This window comes from Sturnus vulgaris, chromosome 22 (genome assembly GCF_052056855.1).
Source record: "Sturnus vulgaris isolate bStuVul1 chromosome 22, bStuVul1.hap1, whole genome shotgun sequence".
NCBI classification, from domain to species: Eukaryota; Metazoa; Chordata; class Aves; order Passeriformes; family Sturnidae; genus Sturnus; species Sturnus vulgaris.
The window spans coordinates 7,613,735-7,635,420 of NC_142264.1; the positions used below are offsets into that span (position 1 = coordinate 7,613,735).

Below are 21,686 nucleotides of genomic sequence, written 5' to 3' on the forward strand. Positions count from 1 at the left end.
TCATTTTATCCAAGGGGCTCAGGCATTTATCCAAAGACTTCAGCTGTGTGACTGAGGAGATGGTAGCACCCAGGGGATGGGTGGAAGAAGCAGACAGTGGCTGCTGAAGCCAGTGTACCCCAGCAGGGCTGGGCAGCAGCCAGGCTGGTTCCTGCTGTGTGCTCCACATGTGTTCCACGTACACCCAGCACTGATGGAACACCTCACTGTGCTGCCCAGAGCCTGTCCCTGCCCCCATGGCCCATGCTGCTGTCAAAGACCCTTTTCCCCCTCCATCAGTGACAATGAAGCCACAGCCCAGCAGGATGTGAGCACCACAGCATCCCTGCAGCTCTGCTCCAGCCATCAGGAGTCAGCAGCTTCTGTTCTGAGGTGGCTTAATAACCACTAATGACTTCTGTGGGGGTTGGGGCGCTCAGCTGCTCTGTTGGACATGCCAGCATCAAGGTTGCTGCTTGGAGGAGTGCACCATGGCATTGCTGCTGCTGCTGCCTTATTGCACGGATTTAAATCAAAGCATTCCTCCAGTGATGCTTTTCCTGTGCAGTCCCTTGTGAGCACTCTGGGAGGGGACTGAAGAGGGATCTTCCACCACTCACCAGAAGCCTCCTTTGGTCCTTCCACTGCTGAGCCAAAAGCACATTCAGAGCCGTCTTCTTCTGGGCACCCCTCTCCTTTCCTTAAAAAAGGTTGTTCCCATTGGCAAAATGTTCTGTGAGGTTAACGAGTAGATGGGATTGGAGCTGATCTATTCCAGTCACACCTCCTGGTCTAGCTGGGAGGCTCAGCAATGGATGCAGCTCACTAAAGACTAGATTAGAGCGATTTTCCCCCTGTTGCCTCACGGTGGGGCAGAGCCTGAACTCTGCGCCGTTCCCAAATCACTGAGGAATTATTTTCCAAATGGGTTGTTTGTTCATTCTTTATCTGTTTTTTGTGCCATCTCTTTGCCATGAGGGAATAGATATTTTTGTTTAAAAGCTGTTTGCAGTTTCAGACTGTTGCTTTTATGCCATTAATATGGAGAAATCCCAAAATACTGCTTGTGGAGCCAGCTTTATTTCCTGGATTATTGCTGCATGGCAAATGGGATGTCAGAGCAATGCATGGCAGCTGGGAGCAGCTGTCTGCCCTTACCAGAGTCCCTTCCCATCCCTACCTCTGCCTCTCATAATGGCTCTTGCTCCAGCTTGGCAAAGCCCCAGGATCCAGGAACGCCCACACAGTCTCTGTTTGATTCCTCCCAGCGGAGATGCAGCGAGTCCAGGGAGTTTGAAGGTGTTGAGGGTGGGTAAGGAACCAGAATGGTTTGGTGGCTGGAGGCAGGGAGAGCATTCATGTCGGTGTTCCCTCCCTGCTAAGCACCAAGTGGTTTCCCTTCTCCACATCCAGGGAGGATGGCTTTGGAGGCTCCAGGACTGCCAGGCTGTGCCTTGCTCAGCACCTTCCTGCAAATTGGAATCACCCTTCCCCCTGCTACTCAGTCCCTGGAGGATGCTGTTCCCCCCATTCTCACTTATAAAACAGGGCTGCTGCTTCTTTCCAGCCTTGGGGAAGGGAAGGGAGCAGGTTGGAGGTGGTGCTGAGGTGCCCGAGGTGTCAGGAGTGCTGAAGGGAGGGATGGGCACTGCCCCAACTGCTTCCAGTAGGCTCTGCCTCCACACAGCTCCCTTCATGCTGTCAGATCTCTGAGATGATGTGGGGAATTGTCATAATATTGATGGAGAGTTTGGACAGTTAATTTTAAATCTGTCTCTTCTTCCCCTCGATGCTCCTCATCCCATAATAAGCCAGCACAGTGGGAGCAGGGTGAGCTGGCAGCTCAGTGCCATCCTTGGCAGGGCTGCTTTGGGAAACGTCTCCACCCACTCATTGTTCACCTGCTGCTCTCCCACCCGTGGGTGCTGCCACGGACTGGGACGGGGGCTCAGCTGGGTGCAGCATCACATCTGGGCTTTGCTGGTGCTGGCTTGGAGCTCACAGGCCAGGCCTGGCAGGGACATCCTGCTTCCCCCTCAGCAACACGAATGTCCTGTCTGTAAGTGGTTAAATTAACACCACTCTCCCCCTCCTCCCCCCACTATTTTTCTCCCTCTCTTTGAAACCCCCAAGCACAGGAGTTATAATTGTGCTGTTTATTATTCCTGTGCTGGCGAGCCCAGTGCCAGCCCCTGCACCAGTGCCTTGTTTACCTATTACCTTCAGGCCAGGATAATGGATGGATCTCTTTTCCAGTGGCTGCCTTCCATTTCATTCATCTTTTTATTGTTTGTTGCTGCAGTTCTATTACCTGTTCACAACTTTGAAGCTTCAGACACGCTCGTTGGAAGCAATGATGTCTTTCCAAGCCAGGCTAACACCTCATGCCATGGTTCTGAGTAGCAGCTAAAGGGGTGTTAGGAGTTTAGCAGCTCTGTGGAGGTGGGATCTGCTGTGGGATGTATGGGATGTTTCAGAGCACACAGACACACACTGTATTTTGAGCACATCTTCACTGGCCAGGCTCAGCAGTGAGGCTTTTTTTCTCCCCCAGTCCAGTGTATAAATGATGAATGCAGTTAGCACAGCATTCCATCAGTTAGGTCACTGTTACATCCCATTCCATTTCAAAGTTCTCATCCCACCAAAAAGGATGACAGATTGTGTGGCTTTGAGCTGGTGTTGCCCAGTCTGCAGCCACATGCTTCTGCAGGAGGTTGGGACCATTTTTTGTCCTACAAAAACAAAAGCTAGTGTAGTGTCAGACAATGCAGGGATCCAGGGTGGAAGAGATGCTTTGTAACAGAGATTATTCATATACTAGATGTTTTCAGAGTGGTTCTGCACCAGATGCAGGTAGGATTTAGGAAATGGGCCATCACATCCTTGGTGAACATGGGCATGGCCATCGCAGCCACCTCCTGCTCCTGCTGCCCCATCCCAGCTCTGGATGCACCTCTGAGCTGCTCCATTTCATCCCTGTGTGTGCAGGTAGCAGGATAAGCTCACAGAGTCAGTCTCTGCTGTTTGGTCATTGCCTGTGAGAGCCCCACTGCTCCCAGCATGTGCCTCAGCCCCAGGGAGAAGGAGGGAGAGGGATGGCCACGGTGGAAGCTGCAGCCAGAGCCAAAACCAATTGTACATCCATAATTGTGAGGTTTATGTGAGGAAGAAGTTACTCAATCAGAGGGTGGGCAGGCCCTGGCACAGGGTGCCCAGAGAAGCTGTGTCTGCCCCTGGATCCCTGGCGGTGCCCAAGTCCAGGCTGGACAGTGGAAGGTGTCCCTGCCCATGGCAGGGGGTGGAAGGCTCTTACAGACACCAGCACAGTCCAGAGCCAAGGCACTGCTGTCAGAGACAGCGCCAGCACCCACTGGAGCTGATGGAATGTCAGCCATGGGCTTTTCCTGGCTCAGGGACCAGAACTTTCCTTTCCCTGGCAGTGGAGCTGCTGCCCCCGCAGTGAGGGATGCCAGGGAACTGCTCCTCCCCTCACACCCCTGCTCCCCACTCCCCCAGCCCCAGCCTGTGCAGATGTTTGTATTCTCTGCAGCTGATGAAAATATTCATTATCTTGTTAGCGGCGGCGGGGGAAGTGCGGATTTGCATTCCCACAGCTGATCCCGCACACGCACGGAGCTGTCACACAGCAGCACGGGTGGGACAGTGCCAGGCAGGAGCTGTCTGCCCTGCCCTGCCCGTGCCACGCTGCCAGCACCACGAGCATGGCAGGGAGCAGTGCCAGGACACGCACATGCAGCACAGGGAACAGGAGGGAGATGGGAGGGGATGTGGAGGAAGGGAGAGTGCCTTGGGGCTTGGTCTGTGTGCTAGCTGGCTTGGGAGGCAGTGAGGAGCAGTGCTGGTCCCTGGGCAGGGGGTCTGAGTCTGGGAATGCTGCTGAGGTGTCTGTGTGTGTATGGCAGGGTTGTGTCTCCTGGCTCTGGAAGCTCCTTGTGGGATGGGAGGTGCAGGGTCTGGGGGAATGCTCATCCCTTGGGAAGGTGGGGCACAGGCTCTTCCTGCAAGGAGCCTGCCCTGCTGTGGTCAGTCCACTCATGTCCCCTGACCCATGTCCCCACACAGCTGCCAGGGGGTTCCCTGAGGTCTTCTTTCTGTGAAAAGTTGGTGGTGACACCTATAAGGATTTGGGAGAGAGGCCAGCAGTGTGCCCAGGTGACCCAGACCAGTGGCATCTTGGCTTGTACCTGCAATAGTGTGGTCAGCGGGACCAGGGCAGTGCTTGTCCCTCTGTATTCTGTACTGATGAAGGGCACCTCAAATCCTGGAGTCACTTCTGGGCCCCTCACAAAAAGAAGGACATTGAGGTGCTGAAGTGTGTCCAGAGAAGGGAATGGAACTGGAGCACAGGTCCATGAGGAGCAGCTGAGGAAGCTGGGGGTGTTTAGCCTGGAGAAAAGCAGGTTCATGGGGAGACACTCAGAGGCTGGTCTCTTCTCCTGGGTGACAAGCAATAGAACAAGATCAAACAGCCTCAGGTTGCCCCAGGTGGTGTTTATAATGGATATTTGAAAAATGTCTTCACTAAAAGTGCTGTCAAACCCTGGCACACGCTGCTCAGGTCAGTGGTGAAGTTATACCATCCTTGGAGGTATTCAAAAGGTGTGTGGATGTTGCACCTTGGGACATGGTTCAATGGTGGCCATGGCAGTGCTGCATTAATGGTTTGACTCAGTTGTCTTAAAGGTCTTCTCCAACCTAAATAATTCCATGATTGTATGGACAGCAGAGGAGGGAGGAGAGCTGGGAACTGGGTACTTGCAGAACCAAGAGCTGAGCTCTCCTCCCCTGCTGGGTTTGGCAGAGATGTGGTGATCCATATACCACCCTCTGCTTGTCACTGCTCCCTTCATGGTGGCCAGCATTGCCAAGCCTGCTTTCACTGTCCCAAGCTCCTGTGGCACCCAGGAGTTTTCCCCTTTCCCTGTGCTGTGAGGAACAGTCCATGGGATGGCCTCGCTGGCCTTTCCCATCTCTGACTTTTATGATATTAATTATAATGGTGTTACTGCACAGTTAATCTGCATTATTAAGAGATGTGGTGGAGATTGGTTTTATAATAACAGCTCAGATTTATGGAGTACCTTTCATCCCAGGGGGCCCTTATTGGCTTTATAGCCTTGCAGAGAGGAATTGCTGCTTCTTCCTTCCTCATCTTACAAGAGCTGCAGCTGCTCCTGGGCTATGGGAGCTCTGTACCCACTCAGGACACATGAAAATACAGGTTATGTTCAGCTGAAAAGCAAGAGGAGAGTGAGACAGGAGGGTTGGAGGCAGTAAATTGTGACCACACGACTTTAGGATGTGATAGCAGCATTTTTCCATGGTCCTATGGGCACTGTGCTGGTCCCCATTAGCTGGGTGTGTGTTTGTGCTGCTCACACCATGGGGCCCCTTCAGTGCCACCTCCAGGGACAAGGCTGACATTCAGCAGCCCTTCCTGCTCTTCCTTGCTAGTGCTAGCACTGGTTGATGGAGATTCCCCATCCAGGGACTAAATCAGCTTGACATTGACTTAGCAATGCGAATCCTTGCTCCAGGCAATGCAGTCAGGAACAGTCACCAGCGTGGGGACATCTGAGCACTCCACAGCTATGCCAGCTGTCGAGCCATACCTGCTTCTGAGGCAGCAGCAGGGCTTGGATGCAGTCCTCAGTGCAGCAGAAAATCTTGTCTTCCTTTTTCCCATCCCAAGTGTTCTCTCCAGAGGTGGAGGATTTGCTGTTCTGCCTGTTGCAGTGTAGCTTGTGGCTGCATAAACCTGAAAGCAAGCCCTGGGTTTGGGCTTGGGCCCCATCAGTTGTACCCAGTGTCCCAAAAGTGGTGGGGAAGCTACGCTGGGAGCCCTCTGGTCTCCTGTGGCATAATCCAGATTTCCTCTGCACCTGGTTCCTGGGAAGTGTGACCTGGTTTGGATGCTGGTGGTTCTGTGCAGAGGAAAGCTGGAGCAGGTGCTGGACAGGCCCAGCATTCCTCTCCCTCCTCCCTGTGTCCCAGCAATGCTCTGTGTCCTGCTCTGCCCCTGCCTGGGCTGCACGAGGAGTGTCCAGGGGCTGCTGCCTTCAGCAACAATTCCCTGGAGACAGAAGCTCAAGGTGTTTGTGCTGGTTCATTCCCACCCCAGCACGGGCAGAGCAGCCTGCATGCCTGGCCCCAGCTTTCCAGGGAATGCTGCCATTTGCCATCTGTGCCAGTGCCCTGGGCAGCAGGCAAACATCTGGAAGGTGTGGCAGCACTGCCACTTGTCATCAGGCAACCTGGGTGCGATGGCTGCAGAGCTGGGAGGAGAGAAGGGACGTGGGGAGTGCTCCAGGCACCTCGCTGAGCCCAGGAATGGGGCTTGGCTCCTGGCACCACGGCTCCCTGGAAGGGTGGCAGGGGTGAGGTCACTGCAGGTGCTGTCACCTCACTCTGTGCATAGTTTTGTGGTTTTGTAATTAACTTCACACACAGAAACACAGCTCTGCAGCTGCAGTCACAAATCCCAGCTAATTCTCCATATGCTCTGGCTGCCTGACAGTGCTGCTGCTGCTTGTGAGGCATCACCTGCCTGGGCACTGCCTGTCCCTGTCCCTTGAGGACACCGGGCTGGTGATGATCCGTGCTGGTAGAGCCGTGGGCTGGCCAAACACCCTGCATGGGCACCTTGGGCAGGCACTGGGGTCACGCTGGGCTCGGGATGGTGACACAGGGATGCTGGCACAGCTGGAGCACACGCTGGAGCACAGGAGGTCTGGTGTGGAGGGGAAGTGGAAGCAATAACTGTGCTGAAATGACATTGTCGGAGTGCCAGCATATGAAATGTGTGGTGGTATTGCAGCCCTGCCATTGCCTGTGGCTGTTTTTCTTCTGCTTCTAATGACTAATAGAGAGAAGACAAAACAATTTCTATTAGTTTCTCCCACGCCGCAGTGGGTTTCTTATTTTCCAAACCTCATTAGAGTTTGTAATACCATGGTGGTAGTCAAGAGCAGTCCGAGTCACCCTGGGGGGAGAGAAGAACCGAAGAGATATGATGTGCAGCCCAGTATTAACACTGCTCCTGGCTCATTTCCAAGGTCCCTCCTGATTCCTTTCCAAACCTTTACGCCTTATCTTCATCTTAAAGGTTAACAATGAAGCTTAGGAGAGGGGAAAAAAAAAAGGAATGTTTAAGATCTCAAATTGTTAAAGAGAATGGATGTGTGTGCTGAGTGGAGAGCTGAGCCTGAATTTACATTGGAAAGGCAAATATTAATATTAAAAGGCTGTGCTTGTGCTTCCCAGGGCACCACAGCTGAGGTGTGGATTTCCCTGGAAAAAATTTGGGCTGCTGATGCACAGAGAAGCCGTTGGCTGCAGGATGTTGTGCCCAAATCCCAGAGGAACTGGATGCAAGTCAAGCACCAGCCTCCTTGGGAAGCCCCAGCGGGTAGTCCTGGCTCCCCTGGAGTCAGTGGGAGTTTGGCATTTGTTGCCTCGTTACAAACAATGCCAGAGGAAGTGCCAGGTGTGGAACTGCTGGCACAGCACTTGGGGAAGGATTGCAAACAGCACCCAAAGAACCTGTGCGAGAGGATCCACAGCCTTGGCTCAGCTCAGAGCTGGAACCAGCACCCACAGGTCGTGTCCAGCCTGGCTCCAGCTCTCTCAGCTTGGACAAATCATTCCCAGAGGGACTCTGTGCCCAGGTCACCTGGCAGTGGCCACAGCCCGGTGGGCAGGAGCTCTGTGAGCTGCTCCAGGTCTGTCTGTCGTCCTCTCCATCAGATCGTGAAAGAGCTGGAAGGTGCTGAACTTATGGGAGCTGACAAGGTCAGAGCCTTTGGCTGTCAGTGATGACAAAGCTAATGGAGGGAGACACCTTGACGAGCAGATAGATGGAGCAAGTCATGGATCCTCCTGGCAGACTCTGAGCAGCTCCAGCCCCTTGCAGATGGGTGGATTTCTCTCCATCCACAGGTGTTGGGCATTCCCCAGACCTTCCACTCAAGGAGGGATGGCACACAGCCCACATGTGTCATGGTGGCCCTGCTACCATGTTCTAGGCTCAGGATAAGGCTGCTCAACCATTGTGAGGGTGGGCAGGCCCTGGCACAGGGTGCCCAGAGCAGCTGTGGCTGCCCCTGGATCCCTGGCAGTGCCCAAGGCCAGGTTGGACATTGGGGCTTGGAGCAGCCTGGGACAGTGGGAGGTGTCCCTGCCATGGCAGGGGGTGGAACAAGATGAGCTTTAAATTCCATTCCATTCCAACCCTGTTGGAATCACAAATCTGTGATCCTATAACTATTTTATTTTTCTCCAGCCATTAGTGTTTCTGATTGTTGCTTACAGCTTCTCCATCTCTCACCTCAGAGTGAATTCCTTTGTGTTTCCTTTAGAAATGGCTTCAGGAGAGGATGCACTTTTTCTCCATGGTGGTGATTCACAAACTGCATGTTGACTCTCAGTGCCACAGTGGTGGGCACTGCTGGCTGAGTTTCCTTCAGTGCTCAGTGGTGTTGCTGGGCCTGTGTGGCCCCGAGGAGGGCTGTAGGATTTGGGATGTTTGGAGATGCTCTGTGGGATGATGGGGTTCAGTGTTGGCAGAGCACAGTACTGATGGGAATGGGTGTAGGAGCTCCCAGCCCCATGAGGGGTTCTGGGGCTGAGCCTGGGGTGTGTGGAGGGGATGTTGATGAGCAGCAGCCATGCAGACACCTCACACCAACCCAGGATCACCAGGGCTTCAGTGCCCCAGCCTGGTGTGATTTACCTCCTGAAACACCTCAATTTAAATGCTAATTCTCCCTGAGCCGGGGGGTGAGGCAGCTATTGGATATTGCCAGGCTGTTTATTGCTGGCACCGAAGTGGGACACACTGGGGACATGGACAAGCAGCACAGGGACAGGTCCTACCCACAACATCAGGGGCTGTGGAGGGATGCCCTTGGTGCTCTCCTTTTTCCCTGCAGCCTGGTCCAGCCACACTTCATTGCAAACAGTGGTTAAAGCTGAGAGCTGGGGAACTGAAGGGGCTCCAGAACCTGGCAAAACCTGACTGGTCTCTCTTCTTTTATCCTGCCTTGTTCTACAGGAGCAGGGCCTCACTGAAACGCTCAGTAAATTTGGAGTAAGTAACTGCTGCTTCACAGGGTTTGCATTAAACCATTATAATTCACCAGTGCCTGAGGTCATGGAGACATGCTGGGGGAGATTTACAGTGTGCTTACCTTCTCCTAAGTGCCTGTGGCAACAGGACACCTTCTTTTCTGTTTCCCAGTGACTCCAGATCAATTTTTTTTTTTTTTTTTTTTTTTTTTTTGTGATGACAAGCTAAAAGGAAGCTATTTCTCAATGTCCCCGTGTCAGGCTGGGCTCTGCTGATCTTGCAGCCACCCCAGCAGGCAACTTCTACAAGGGAAATTTGGGTGAAAAGCTGGCACTAAATAACCTCCAATCCACTGTGTTCTCCCCAAGCCATTGTGGGACAGAAAGAAGTAAGATTAATAACTAATTCTTTGTCATTCTCTCAGGCTTGCATAGCAGAAAGGGCGGCCCTGGAGTCGTCACTTTGCTGAACATAAGCTTGCTGGATGATAATGTGATTAACATTTGTAGCTGTGCTGGCTCAGATAAGGGTAATTAAATCTCACGCTTCAGGGCATAAACTAATAACTTGTGGGGTCATTTTCTATATAATATTTATATATTTACCCCACCATGAATATACTTGCCCAGGTGCTGTGGTGCAGGGTGTGCATCCGCTGTCAGTGTTGGGTGGAGGCAGGAAACTCCATCTCAGATGTGCTTGGAATGTCATGATGCACCATGTCACGATGCTTGGAATGTGCAGTGGGAGTTTTACAGCTGCAAGGAAGGGCTGGTTTGTAGAGTCCATCCTCAAGGCCATGTCCTGTGGGAGAAAAGTGCCAAGGGAGGAAGCCACGGCTGACTGAGCTGAGGAGGAGAAGCTGCTCCTTCACCCAGTGGTGGTGCTAACAGAAAAATGAAATGCATGTCAGCCACCAGCTGATCTTTCCCTGCTGCAGGCCAAAATCCCATTGCCAGCTTGGCTCTGGCTTTGAGCATCTCAGCAAGGAGACATGGTGTCCCAGGGCCAGCAGAATTGTGCCATGGAGCAGAATCTGGCAGCCATGGCCCAATCCTGGAAGACCACAGCACTCCAGCTCCTCCCCAGGGCCTGCATTGGGCTCTCCTGCTCCCCCCAAACTCCATTTTTCCCTGGGTTATTGGTTCTTTCTGGAGGCTTCCCATGGGCTGTGTGAGCTGCTGCCAGCACTGCAGAGCACAGTGATGCAGCCCAGCACTGCACCACAGCTCTGCTTCATGACCTTGGCTGTGCTATTAAAGGTCACAGTCCCCAAAAACAGGGCTGGTTTGTGTCTCTGGTTTCAGGAGGACAGGAGAACAGTGGCACAGCAGGCTCTTGCTGCCTGAGCCCTGCTCCTGGTATCTGAGCAGCTGCTAATTGCTGCCACCCCACCAGCACCCCGAGATGTGGGAGCTGATGTCAGTTGTCTGTGTCACCCCACGCAATGGGTGAATTGTAGGACTCGGCTGAGGATACACAAGTGTCCATCAAAACCAGGATTTTGAACTCAGTTTAATCTAGGCAGCTGCCTTCTTCCTCAGCCCACCCTGCCAGTATCAGAGCTTGCTAAAGCCTTTGGCCATTTGACCTTTCCCAGCATCAGGCTCATTTAGATGGAATCAGTTCCCTCCAAGGCAGGCACGTGCTCTGCTTGGATGCAGCTGAGAGAAACTGCATTTCCTCCTGTAATGACTCAGTATCTGCAAAATGCCTTGGGAGATGCTCAGATCCCCAGCAGGAGAGCGCTGTGCCAGGGAGTGCATTCTGTGTGCATTGTGTTGGAGAGAGCTGTGTGCTCACTGCTCCAGTGAGTCCTGGGCAGCTGTTCCACTGGGGAGGTGCCAGGGGCACAACAAGAGACACAGCAGGATGTTGTGGGGCTGGCAGGTTTGCCTGCATCCCGGCTGATCCCACTGGAATAACCCTGTGAACCCCAGACCTAGCCCTGCAGAGGAGCCTCAGTTGGAGGCCCGTGTGGCCACAGGAGCACAGGGATTCTGTCACATCCCTCCCCTCATCCGTGTCCCTGCCCCTTGCACAGAGCCCGATGGCTTTGATCACAGCTTCCAGAGAGCAAAAAAAAACTCTGGCAGGAACTCTTTTCTGTGCCTCCACAGTGAGCAGTGTGCAAGCCACAGGGTTCTTAAGGAGGGCCTGTGGAAGAGGAGCTGCAGCCCTCTGCCGGCTGCCAATCCATGGAATGCTGTGCCCTGGGCACAGCCCAGCAGCAGTGTGCCCTGCCTGGCGTGTCCCCATGTCCCCATCACCATCCTGCCCCTGCAGGCTGTGCTGTGCCCAGACCCTCTGCCCAGAGGGTGCTCCCCCTGTATGGCTTTGGCTCATCCCTGCCTTGGGATGGCAGGGAGCAGGGGCCTGGGGGTGGGGAGAGCTGGAAGAGATGCAGGAAGGGTTTGGCAGCAAGAATGCATCATGGAAGTGCTCCTGAAGTCCTGCCTTGCACTGCTGCTCCCTCCCATGGTAGAAGCACATTGTGGGCATGTGGCCACTCCTTGGCTCCCACTTGCCCCTGTTTTTTTCCTTGGCCTTTCCAGTGTGGAACAGTTGAACAAATGGGTAAGAATGAGTCCTGCAGGACGTGGCTGTTTAGTAAATACCTGCTCATAGAGGCAGCAGCTGCTGTGTGCAGGTCCCCTCATGCCTCAGTTTCTCACTCCTGAGCTGCTCAGGTGTGGACCACCAGCCCCCAGGGCTGTCCTGCTCATGGATGAGCTGGGATGTGCCCAACAGCTGTCCTGCAGACTCATGGCATGGGTGGTGGTGCTGAGATGGCTCAGGTGGGGGCAGGAGGAGATGCTGCCTCTTTCTGTCTCCTCTGCCCCGTGTCAGGGTGCAGGGTGCTGGATGAACATGAGCTCCTGGCATCTGTCATGCCATCTTTTTGTGTCCCTTGGGACATACCAGTCCATCCCTTCATGTGGGACAGCACTTGGGAAGGTTCCACCAGCCTGCTCCTGAGAATCCCCTCCTGGTCTTCTCAGAGGTGGGACAGGGGGCTGGGCAGTCAGGGACCCTCCTGGCCCCTGTGCTGATGCTGGTGCAGGATGGGGAGCTGGCCTTTCAGGAAAGGCACAGTCCCCACACTCCAGAATGGCAGGCAGGCTCAGTGCAGCTGCATCCCCCTTTCCCAGTGCAGCATCACACTTCTCCATGGCTTTGGGATTTGACAGTACTAATGTTTTCCCTTTTCTGCTAAGGCAGAGCAGCAGAGACACCAACATGCTTTTTCCCCTTTTCCCTACTGATTTGCTTTATTTTGCAGCCCTGTTTCCCACCACCCACATGGTTCCCAGCTCTGGCAGTAATTGCAGTTCACCATTTGGAACTGCTGTGACAGCAAAGGGCTCAGAGCAGCAGAACAATCCACCGTGGGGATCCCGTGCCCAGCGGGATCAATCGGAGATTTGTGAGCATGCTGTGAGTGAGAGGCTTTTCCCCTCAGAAAAATAAAGCATTTTTTCTTTTTTGCACTGAGGCAGTGCAGAAAATTAGGCTCCTGAGATGCAGTCAGGTGCTGGTGGCTCTGAAATGGGGGTGTAGCATGAGGCAGGCTGCCTGTGCAGCCAGGGAATCATGGAATGGTTTGGATTGGAAGGGACCTTAAAGTTCATCTTGTTTCAACCTTCCTGCCATGGGCAGAGACACCTTCCACTAGAGCATATTGCTTAGACACCCATCCAGTCTGGCCTTGAACTCTGCCCCACTCATGTGTCCCTACCTTCAGATGCTCCTCTCCTGCCTTGGCTCTGGGAACATCCCCAGGCTGGTTGCACAGGGCTATGGCTTCCTGCTCACCTCTGGTGCAGGTTGCAGTGGCCACATCTTGGCCCCAGAGCAATGGGAGGATCCCAGGGAAGTGTTTCCTGAAGTCAGCATCTCGCTGTGCTGGGACCCATGGAGGTGGCCAGGGTGTCCCCAGTTGTGAGATGACCACAGGATGATGGATCATCCACCCAGGGACAGGCTACAGGGGGTAAAACCAGGGAAGGTGAGTAAAATCTGCAGCTGTTTAAAAGAAAATATATTACAAAAATGCAGCTGGGGCAGGTGGTGCCAGTCTGAACCTCCCCCAAGCTCCTGGGGCTGACCTGATTTTGCAGGAACCTCCCTTTCTTCTGCTCTGCTGCCCTTTTGTCTCCACACCCAGAGGATGCAAAGCCTCCTGGCCTATATTTTGGCTCTAAGATCAATATTTAAAATCCCCCCTCCTGTTTCCTCAGCGCAGGCGCGAGGCATTTCGCTTACTGGGGGAGGCTTGTCTCCCAGAGACCTGTCTGTTCACCATTTCAAATAATTTCCCTGGTACCGTTGTTCTAGAAACAATTCATTAGGGGCCTATTATACAATGTTATACCTGCCAAGGTTAGAAAAGATCCTGCATATGTGGTAAAATTGCACTCTGAGCTGTACACGAGAGTGGGTTTTTTTTGGTCTGTCTGTAAAATTTACTTTTTCTGCCTTTTGGAGAGCGAGTCACTGGTGGTGGTGAAAACTGGGGGTGATGATGCTGCCTGAGGAGCCCCAGCAGAGCTTGGTCACTGTCCCCATGAAGATGCTGCAGGTGTGGAAAGGGACACTTTTAAGGTGTAGCAGCCATTCCTCTTTCCTTGCCCCCTCTCCAGGGGCCCACTTTGTAAATCTGGGCCAAACCCAGTGGCCGGGTCCCCAGGCTGAGAGCAGTTCAGTATTTCTGGAGCACTAATGGAGCTGCAGTCCTTGGGGAGCTCGTTAGGCACCATCTCAGAGGGCTGCACAGTCAGGGCTGGCTGGTGGGGAGGCTGCAAACCCCATCCCTGGCAGGGCTCCTGCTCCAGGAGATGTCCCCTGACCTCCTGAGCCGCCTGTCCCCGTGCCACCAGGGCAGCCCAGCCCCGCTGCCCGGCCGTGCCCTGCATCGTTGCTTTGCAGTTGTCTTTTTCTCTCTGCAGGGAGAATAACTTCATCAAAGATTTCCCCCAGCTGGCTGATGGCCTCCTGGTGATCCCACTGCCTGTGGAGGAGCAGTGCCGTGGTGTCCTCTCGGAGCCCCTTCCTGATCTCCAGCTGCTCACAGGTACGAGCTGCCCCCAGGCTCAGGCCACCACTAAACCATGTCCCCAAATGCAACATCCACATGCCTTTTGAATCCCTCCAAGGATGGTATAACTTCACCACTGACCTGAGCAGTGTGAGCCAGGATTTGCCACCACTTTTGGTAAAGAAATTTTTCAAATATCTGGTATAAACACCACCTGGGGCAACCTGAGGCTTTTTCATTTTTTCCCATTGCTTGTCACCCAGGAGAAACAACTTCTTCTCCGACCCTAGAGCTCAGCATTGTTCCTGAGGGGCATCATCACCCCCTTTGTGCCAGCCTTCCCATGTGCCTGGTGCACAAATTATCTGAGAGATGTGGGAGTCCATCCCAGCATCATCTCCATCCCTGTGAGCTCCTGGCAGTCACAGCCACCCCAATGCTGGTCCTGCCAGCAGTCTGGGGACCCCCATGGCATCACCACTGAGGTTTCCAGCCTCATTTCCACCCCATTTCTCACCCCTGCAGCACGTAGCAAGGTGGGAGCATTAAGCATTCCCCAGCGTGGTCAGCAGTGTCACCCACCTGCTTTTTCTTTGCAGGAGACATCAAGTATGACGAGGCCATGGGGTACCCCATGGTGCAGCACTGGCGGGTCAGGAGCAACCTCTACAGGGTGAAGCTCAGCTCCATCACACTCTCAGCAGGTGAGGGATTCCAGGGGCAGGGAGACATGTGTCTGCAGGGGTGGGAGGTGTTTTTCTGCCCCAAGCATCCCACTGACATTTCCCACCTCCATGCTCTATTCCCAGCACTGCTGCAGAAGCAGGCAGGGAGATTCACCTCCTTTTTTACAGAGGGGAAACTGAGGCAGGGATTTGTGCAGCAAGAGGTGAGGTCAAAGCCAGGAGGAAGCCAGTAAGCATCTAGCAGGAAGGATGTGTTTTGGAGTGGCTGTGTACACGGATATGAACAAAAACCAGTCAGTGCCTTAAAAACGGTGGTTTCAAAAGGAACCAAAGCAGTTGGAAAAGCAGGTCATATAAAGCAGGGAGTCACAGATGAAGAAGGGGTGGGTGGGAGGATCCTGCAAATGTCAAAACATTTCACTGCCACGTTTTTATAGCTACGCATTTTGTTTCAGAAATGTTGAAACATTTTGTTGCAACCTGAAATGTTTTGCCTTTTCATTTCAAAATAGCATTTTTTATTTAAAAAATCAACGAGTTTTTAAATGGAGAGAGAAAGAAAAAAAAAGATTTAGTGCAAGCAGGCTGCACAGCCCCAAAATGAAATAACCTGCTCAGAGCTGAAAAAAAAATACGTGGGTTCAGCTCAAAATGAATTATTCTGGCTTTTTTATTAAAACAGCCTTCTCTTTCAATAAACCAACCAACCAACCAGCCAGATAATCTCATTTTGGTGACAGTTATGACGTATTTTCTTGCAGTATGTTTTCCGTTCCACCACTGAACCAAAACGGTGCTTTCAGCCAGCTCTAAGTGATGCTGAAGTGCTGTGAAGTCACAAGTGTCTCCAGGATATTTCATCTCCATGGAGCAGCAAAGGTCCATGTCCTTGTCCCATGCCAGAGGTCCCTGCTGTCTGTATGGATGTTGCTCAAGTGATGCCTTGACCTTTGCACACTCACGGAGCTGCCACCAGCCCAGCCTTGTATATCCCTCTGGGCTGTCTCCAACTTTCCTAAAAATAGTTACCAGTTGTGCTGGGCGTTTGCACTGGGGATGGAACATCTCTGGTTATGGATACAGCCAAGCAAAGGCCAGGCACATCCTCTGGGGAGAGTGTTAATGATGTGCCAGCAGCCTGAAGAGCAGACAAGCTGGCAAGGACAGAGTGTGTGTGTGTGTGTGTGTGTGCACACATGTTCCCACGCACATCCCTGTAAAATTATCTGAGAAATCTCTTAGGGAGAGGAATCATAGAAGGAAGTCAGAGCCACAGCTCAGGGTAATAACAGGTTGTGGATTCTAAAGGATCAGGTGGAGGCAAAAGAGGAGGAACTGCACACATATGAGGCCTTATATAACTGAGCAGGGAACCTCTGGGGCTCCTTCCCTTGGGTTGTGGCTGCCTGGCTGACCTGCCCACCCCCTGGCTCCCTCCCACAGGCTTTGCAAACATCCTGAAGATCCTGAACAAGGACAGCAGCCGGGAGGAGCTGCTCTCCTTCATCCAGCAGTTCGGCTCCCACTACATCGCGGAGGCGCTGTACGGCTCCGAGTTCAGCTGCACCATCCACTTCCCCAGCAAGAAGGTCCAGCAGCAGCTCTGGCTCCAGTACCAGAAAGGTGAGGAGGGCAAAGGGAATGGGCAGGGGAACAAACATCAGGTGCCATGTGCTGGTTTCCATCCATCACCTCCTTTCCCATGCATACACCATCACCATGCTGGCTGGCGGGCTCAGGCAGGAGGCTTGTCCCAAACTGAGTGCCCAGTGTCAAGTGGCACATGTCATTGGCAGCATCCCTGAGCCACCCTGCCTGCTCCTGCCCTTCAGCTTCCACACTCTGGCTCCATCCTTGCCCAGGGTGACCCCCTTCCCCACGGTGGCCCTCGTGTGCCCACGGTCAGCTGATGGAGATGTGACATAAATGAGCTGTCTCAGAATGGCTTTGTTTTATTGCTTGTGACAATGACAGTCTTTAAGGAAGTGCATTAAATCAATAGCAGACTCATTGTGCTACACCATAAATAACGAGACACATCATTAAACAGGGCAATAAACTTCAGGACTTTGAAGTAATACAATTAGGTTATGTTTATAAAAACTCCCTTATCGCTGTAGCCTTCCATTTGCCAATTCATCTCTCTCCTCCAGGGAGTTGGGGATATTCCCTGGCTCTGATATTTTTCTATTCAAAAAACATCTGTGGTGTATCACAGAGCCCACCTTAGGGCTGATGGTGACAGAGGCCATCAGGGCACTTGCATCGTCCTCTGGTGGCACTGCCAAGAGCAGCCTCGCTCCCTGGAACCCAGCAGAGACAGAGATGTTCTCCCACACGCCGCCTCCCTGGCTCTTGGCTCATTTTCTTCTCCATTTTCCCAGTGTAGTTCGTCTTGTAAGCATATTTATAACACCCTGTGCTCGTTTGTTTGGGTTTTAAATAGTGATAAATGAAGTTTGCCATTGCAATGCCCCTGTTTAGCAGGAGAAGGCACGTGGAGGTGGGTTGTTTATGTACTCATTATGTTATTAATCACTCGGGAACATTCCCTGCAACCCAGGGGCAAATGTGTTGGTGGGGAGCGGACCCCGAGTGCCCCATGGTCCCAGTGCCATTACCTGGGACCAAACCAAACCCAGACAAGGGTTTCTCAGGAGAATAAGAGGTGGGAAGGAGAAGCAGCTGCTGCAGTCCAGGCCTGGCACCAGCACTGCTGCTGTTCCACAATGCTGGGGCCAGAGGGGGGGACATGAAGAGCACTTGATCTGGTGGTGAAATATCTCCCATTCCTTCACTCCCACCTCCCCATGTCAGGGGCAGTGGTGGCTCAGGGCTCAGCCACAAGGCCCTGCAGTGGCACAGGGGCTTTGTTACTGAAGCAGTACCTCAGTGACAGAATCGTTTCCTTTTTAGTCCATGGTATGCAGCGAGGTGGATCCCTCGCTCCCCACCCGGGTCTTGCCTCCACTCCTGGAGCTATGCCTGGCTGCCCTGGCATTTGTGGGGCATCCAGAGCATCCTTTCCCACTGCCTGTGAAGCACCAAAGCACTCATGGCACTCCAGGGATCCCCTGAGGCGTTGCATGTAATGCCTGGACATAAACTTTTCACTCCTGATTCTGCAGCATTTAAGTGCTGGCTCCAACCTTGTATTTTGTGCATGGCTCCATCTCTGCCTTTGGTAGCTGGTGGGGCCAGTGAGCTTGAACACTGGGGCTGTGGGCAATGCAGAGGTGCCCAGTGTTGTGTTCAGCTCTTTGATGGCCAGAAAATGCTCTTGGAAGGACAATTAAGGATGTTCAGGGCTCTTGGGGAGATCAGCTTGTGGGCAGAGAAAATGTCCTGGGAAAGCCAGGGCTCTGTCCCAGAGAAATCTCAGTTAGCCAAGAGAAAGAGCTTGCTGTTCATGGTAGATGGATTTTATTCCCAACTTCTCTCCTGATTTGCCCTCATTTTGCCAGTGACATAAGGCAGATCAGAATAAATAGCTCCAGATAGACAGTTCTGGATGCCTTCTCCACTCAGAACAGCTCTGGCCTGCCGGGCTCCCCGCTGCTCACCAGCCCGTTCTGAACTGCTCAGTGAGCACACATATGCATCAGCTCTAATAAATATAAAAGTAGGGCCAGAATAATTGTAATTTGTTAGTGGACAAAACAGGTCACAAGAGGAGGGAGAGAGAAGAGTCTCAAGCTAATTGGAACAGCACCAACTCTGAGAAAAATGCACATTACGGGACGTTCGCAGCACCGCACAAAATTATTTTAATATTTTAATCAACTTCATAAATCAATCGCCAGGCCTCAGGAGGAGGCCTCCAACAATAAAGGCACAATCTGCGCGTGGAGCCCTAATTGAAAACATGGTTTTGAAGAGAAGCTCACGCCGCTGCTGCCAGGGCAGGCGCTGGCTCCGTGCCGGGGCTGGAGCTGCCCCAATGCCAGCACAGAGCTGTGACGTGGGTCAGGATCTGCAGAGCTCTCCCTTCTGCCAAGGGCAGGGAAAGGGATCTGCCTGCAGCCAGGGACAGCACACAGCGGGCAGCCTGCTCTGCCTGGAGCAGGGACAAGTGTTCCCTTCCTCCTGCAGGTGGGTGAGGAGTACGGAGGGAAATGAGGTGACAGAGAAGCCTGTCCTCGTTCCTAAGGAGTGAATCCTGCAAGAGAGAGCCAGACAGGCACGGTGGCACGAGCACTGTGCTCCTTCAGGGCAGGCATGGGAGCATCCCCCAGGTTCCCTCGCAGGAACAGCCTCAGTCTGTGAGCACACCAAAGCAAACTCCAATTTTACTTCATGCAGAGTGATTAAAAGCCCATTTTTTGGACTGCTTGCTCTGGCTCTGTGCAGCCAAGCAATGCTTTAACACATTGAGTGGCCTCCAAGCAGGGACCTTGAGATCGACCCAGCCATTGATCTGTGCCACAGGAGCCCACATCGGTTTTCTTCCCTGGTGGAGCCAGCATTTAACGCTGATACCAACGTTAAGTTGGTAGAAGGTGTGTGAGGACCTTCATTTTGGACAAACGTGATGTCCCCAGCCAGCTCCTGCTGTGTGTGAGAATGTGCTGTGCCTGGTAGGATGCAGGGAACCAGGTTTGTCACAGTGGTGCTGTGGATTTCTGGAGAAAGCAGTGTGGATAACACCCCAGAGTGCTGGCTGCTGCTGAGCAGTGCCTCCATGGCATCCACACTTCCTCTTTTTCTCTGTTCTGTCCCCACAATCACTAGGTTGGGGTGGATGAGGTGTTGGGAGGTGACACAGCCAGGACAGCTGACCCAAACTGGGCTATTCCTCACCACACAGTGCCATAATAATAAACCTGGAGGTGGAGGCTGGGAGTCACCCCACCTCAGAGACTCAGAAATTGTACATCAGGGAAGAGAGTGATCCCTCCATCCAGCAAATCCCCCTGCTGGGAGCCACTTCATTCAGTGATAAACGTTCATCAGAGAGCTGGTTGCTCTGTGGTTCCTCGTTCTGGCTGGTGAGGAGGAGAGATTGCTTAGGGAAGGGGAAAAGCTGCTCTGGGTGCAAAATCTGACAGTCCTGGTGAGATTTCTGCAAGAGCTGTTCCAGTTTGCTTATTCCCACTGGAGAAGCCCAGCTGGGAAGTAGGAAGGGATGCTGATGGGTTCAGGATGTGTGTGCCTGAGTGGAGGAGATCCAGAGGGTTTCACTGCCCAGCTGGGAGGTTACTTTAGGTCTGCAGTGAGGGAAATGTTTGTTTTTTCTTGAATTTCCTATGATCTCTAGATAGAGTTTCCTTGGCTGAGGTTCCCTGGCCACATTGAGCGCTCAGCAAGCTCAGCCTGTGGCTGCTGCAGATGGGAAGGATGTTCATGTTCCCTCTCAATAATCGATCATTTATGGGAATAGTCCACGGAGGAGCTGTGTTCTCGTAGGTCCTGTCACATTCCCTAAGCCTTTCTGCTCCCTGCCCTCCCCAGAACTTCTCTCAGACCACACTCCATGAACTGCATTTACCTGGAAGAAGTGACAGCTTTCATGCCTTCTTGTGAACTCAGCAGTTTTGACAGGAGATCTTCGTAAATATCCTTCATAAAATTAAGGTTAGAGCCTGGAGCTCTGCTAAAACAGCAGTCCCTGTTCCTCTGAGTGAGGCCTGTGGCTCCCTCCTGTCTTTTCAAGGCTCTATTTGTCTCCCTTCAGGTCTGATACTGCCATTAACACAATTAAGATTGAACTAGTCTGCAGGAACCTTTAGTTTTCCTTTCCTAGATGCAATCAGGTGCATTAAGAAAGCTGTAAAGCTACTTTTTCAGCTGTTAAAGGACATAATGGGTTTCCCTTCTATGTGCTTGGTCAGAAGTAGAACACGGAGAATTTCCTTGTTCTTGAGATCTGTCCCTATGTACAACCACTCTATTACCTTTTAAACACTCTTTTAACCCTCTTAATTGCTTGCTTTATGTCATTACTTCAAACCCTCCGATTTCAACATTTTGTTCGGAGGAGGTAAAAACAATCTAGCTGGTTGCCATGAAATTTAGTTTAGACTAAAACATGTGCTGTGAGTAAGTCTGCTAAATGACCTTATGCACTGCTCATTGTAATCCAGAATTGCCAGGCAAGTTGAGTAATTAGTTGTGCAAAATGAAATAACTTCAAATCCTCACACTGAGTAATGACCCAGAAAAATCACTTAAGGTATACAATAGGAACAACTCAAAGCATCTGGCTTTATTTTTACTTTTGTAGCTCTATCCCCTTTGATGAGGAACAGGCTCTCCTCCTCATCCCTTCATTCTCTGGCTCCTGGTTTTGCCAGGAACAATGGCCATGGCTCAGCTGTTCTACCCTAAGAAATCAAAACTTGTGATAAAGCTACAGGGTAGGTCTAACAGCACCACACAGCAGCTATTCTGCAAGGGCTGAATAATGTTTGATAAACCAGAAATCCATACCTGTTTAAAGAGCTGAGATGAGCCCAAGCAATGAAATCCTTCACCCACATCATCCAGGTGGCTGGACAAGGGGAGAGCCTGCATGAGCTGTGGATGTCCCTGCTGAGGAAATGTCCCTGCTGAGCACCCAGGAGCTCCTCTGGCAGCCCCACCAGCACCACCCGGGCTGGGGTCCAGGCACCTTCACAGCCACACCCCCCACATTCAGGCACACCAGGTTTCCTCACCAGCTCAGCTCCCATGGCAGAGTTTTGGTCTAAAAACGATTTAGTCATGGTGTAACATCAGAACGGCCCGAGCTGGTGCCTCCAAGGAGGGGGACTACAAACAGAGGAAACCCAGGTGTTTTGTACCCCCACGCTGTAAGTGCACCAAAGTCTGAGGTGTTCTAGGTGAGCCCATGGCTCCTGATGTGTCCAGTCACCTGGCTGCACCACAGGTCCCCATGGGCAGATCATGGATG

The 21,686-nt window shown here is 52.5% G+C and overlaps 1 protein-coding gene across 1 annotated transcript in view; it reads left to right on the forward strand.

Annotated features, from left to right (window-relative positions):
- The window catches only part of ASTN2 (astrotactin 2), a 312,809-nt gene that overhangs the window by 181,481 nt on the left and 109,642 nt on the right, over positions 1 to 21,686 (forward strand). The window contains exons 14-16 of the mRNA XM_088177716.1: positions 14,020 to 14,144; positions 14,708 to 14,812; positions 16,238 to 16,417. Of these exons, the coding sequence (XP_088033842.1) occupies positions 14,020 to 14,144; positions 14,708 to 14,812; positions 16,238 to 16,417 (410 nt within the window). The remainder of the gene's footprint in view (positions 1 to 14,019; positions 14,145 to 14,707; positions 14,813 to 16,237; positions 16,418 to 21,686) is intronic.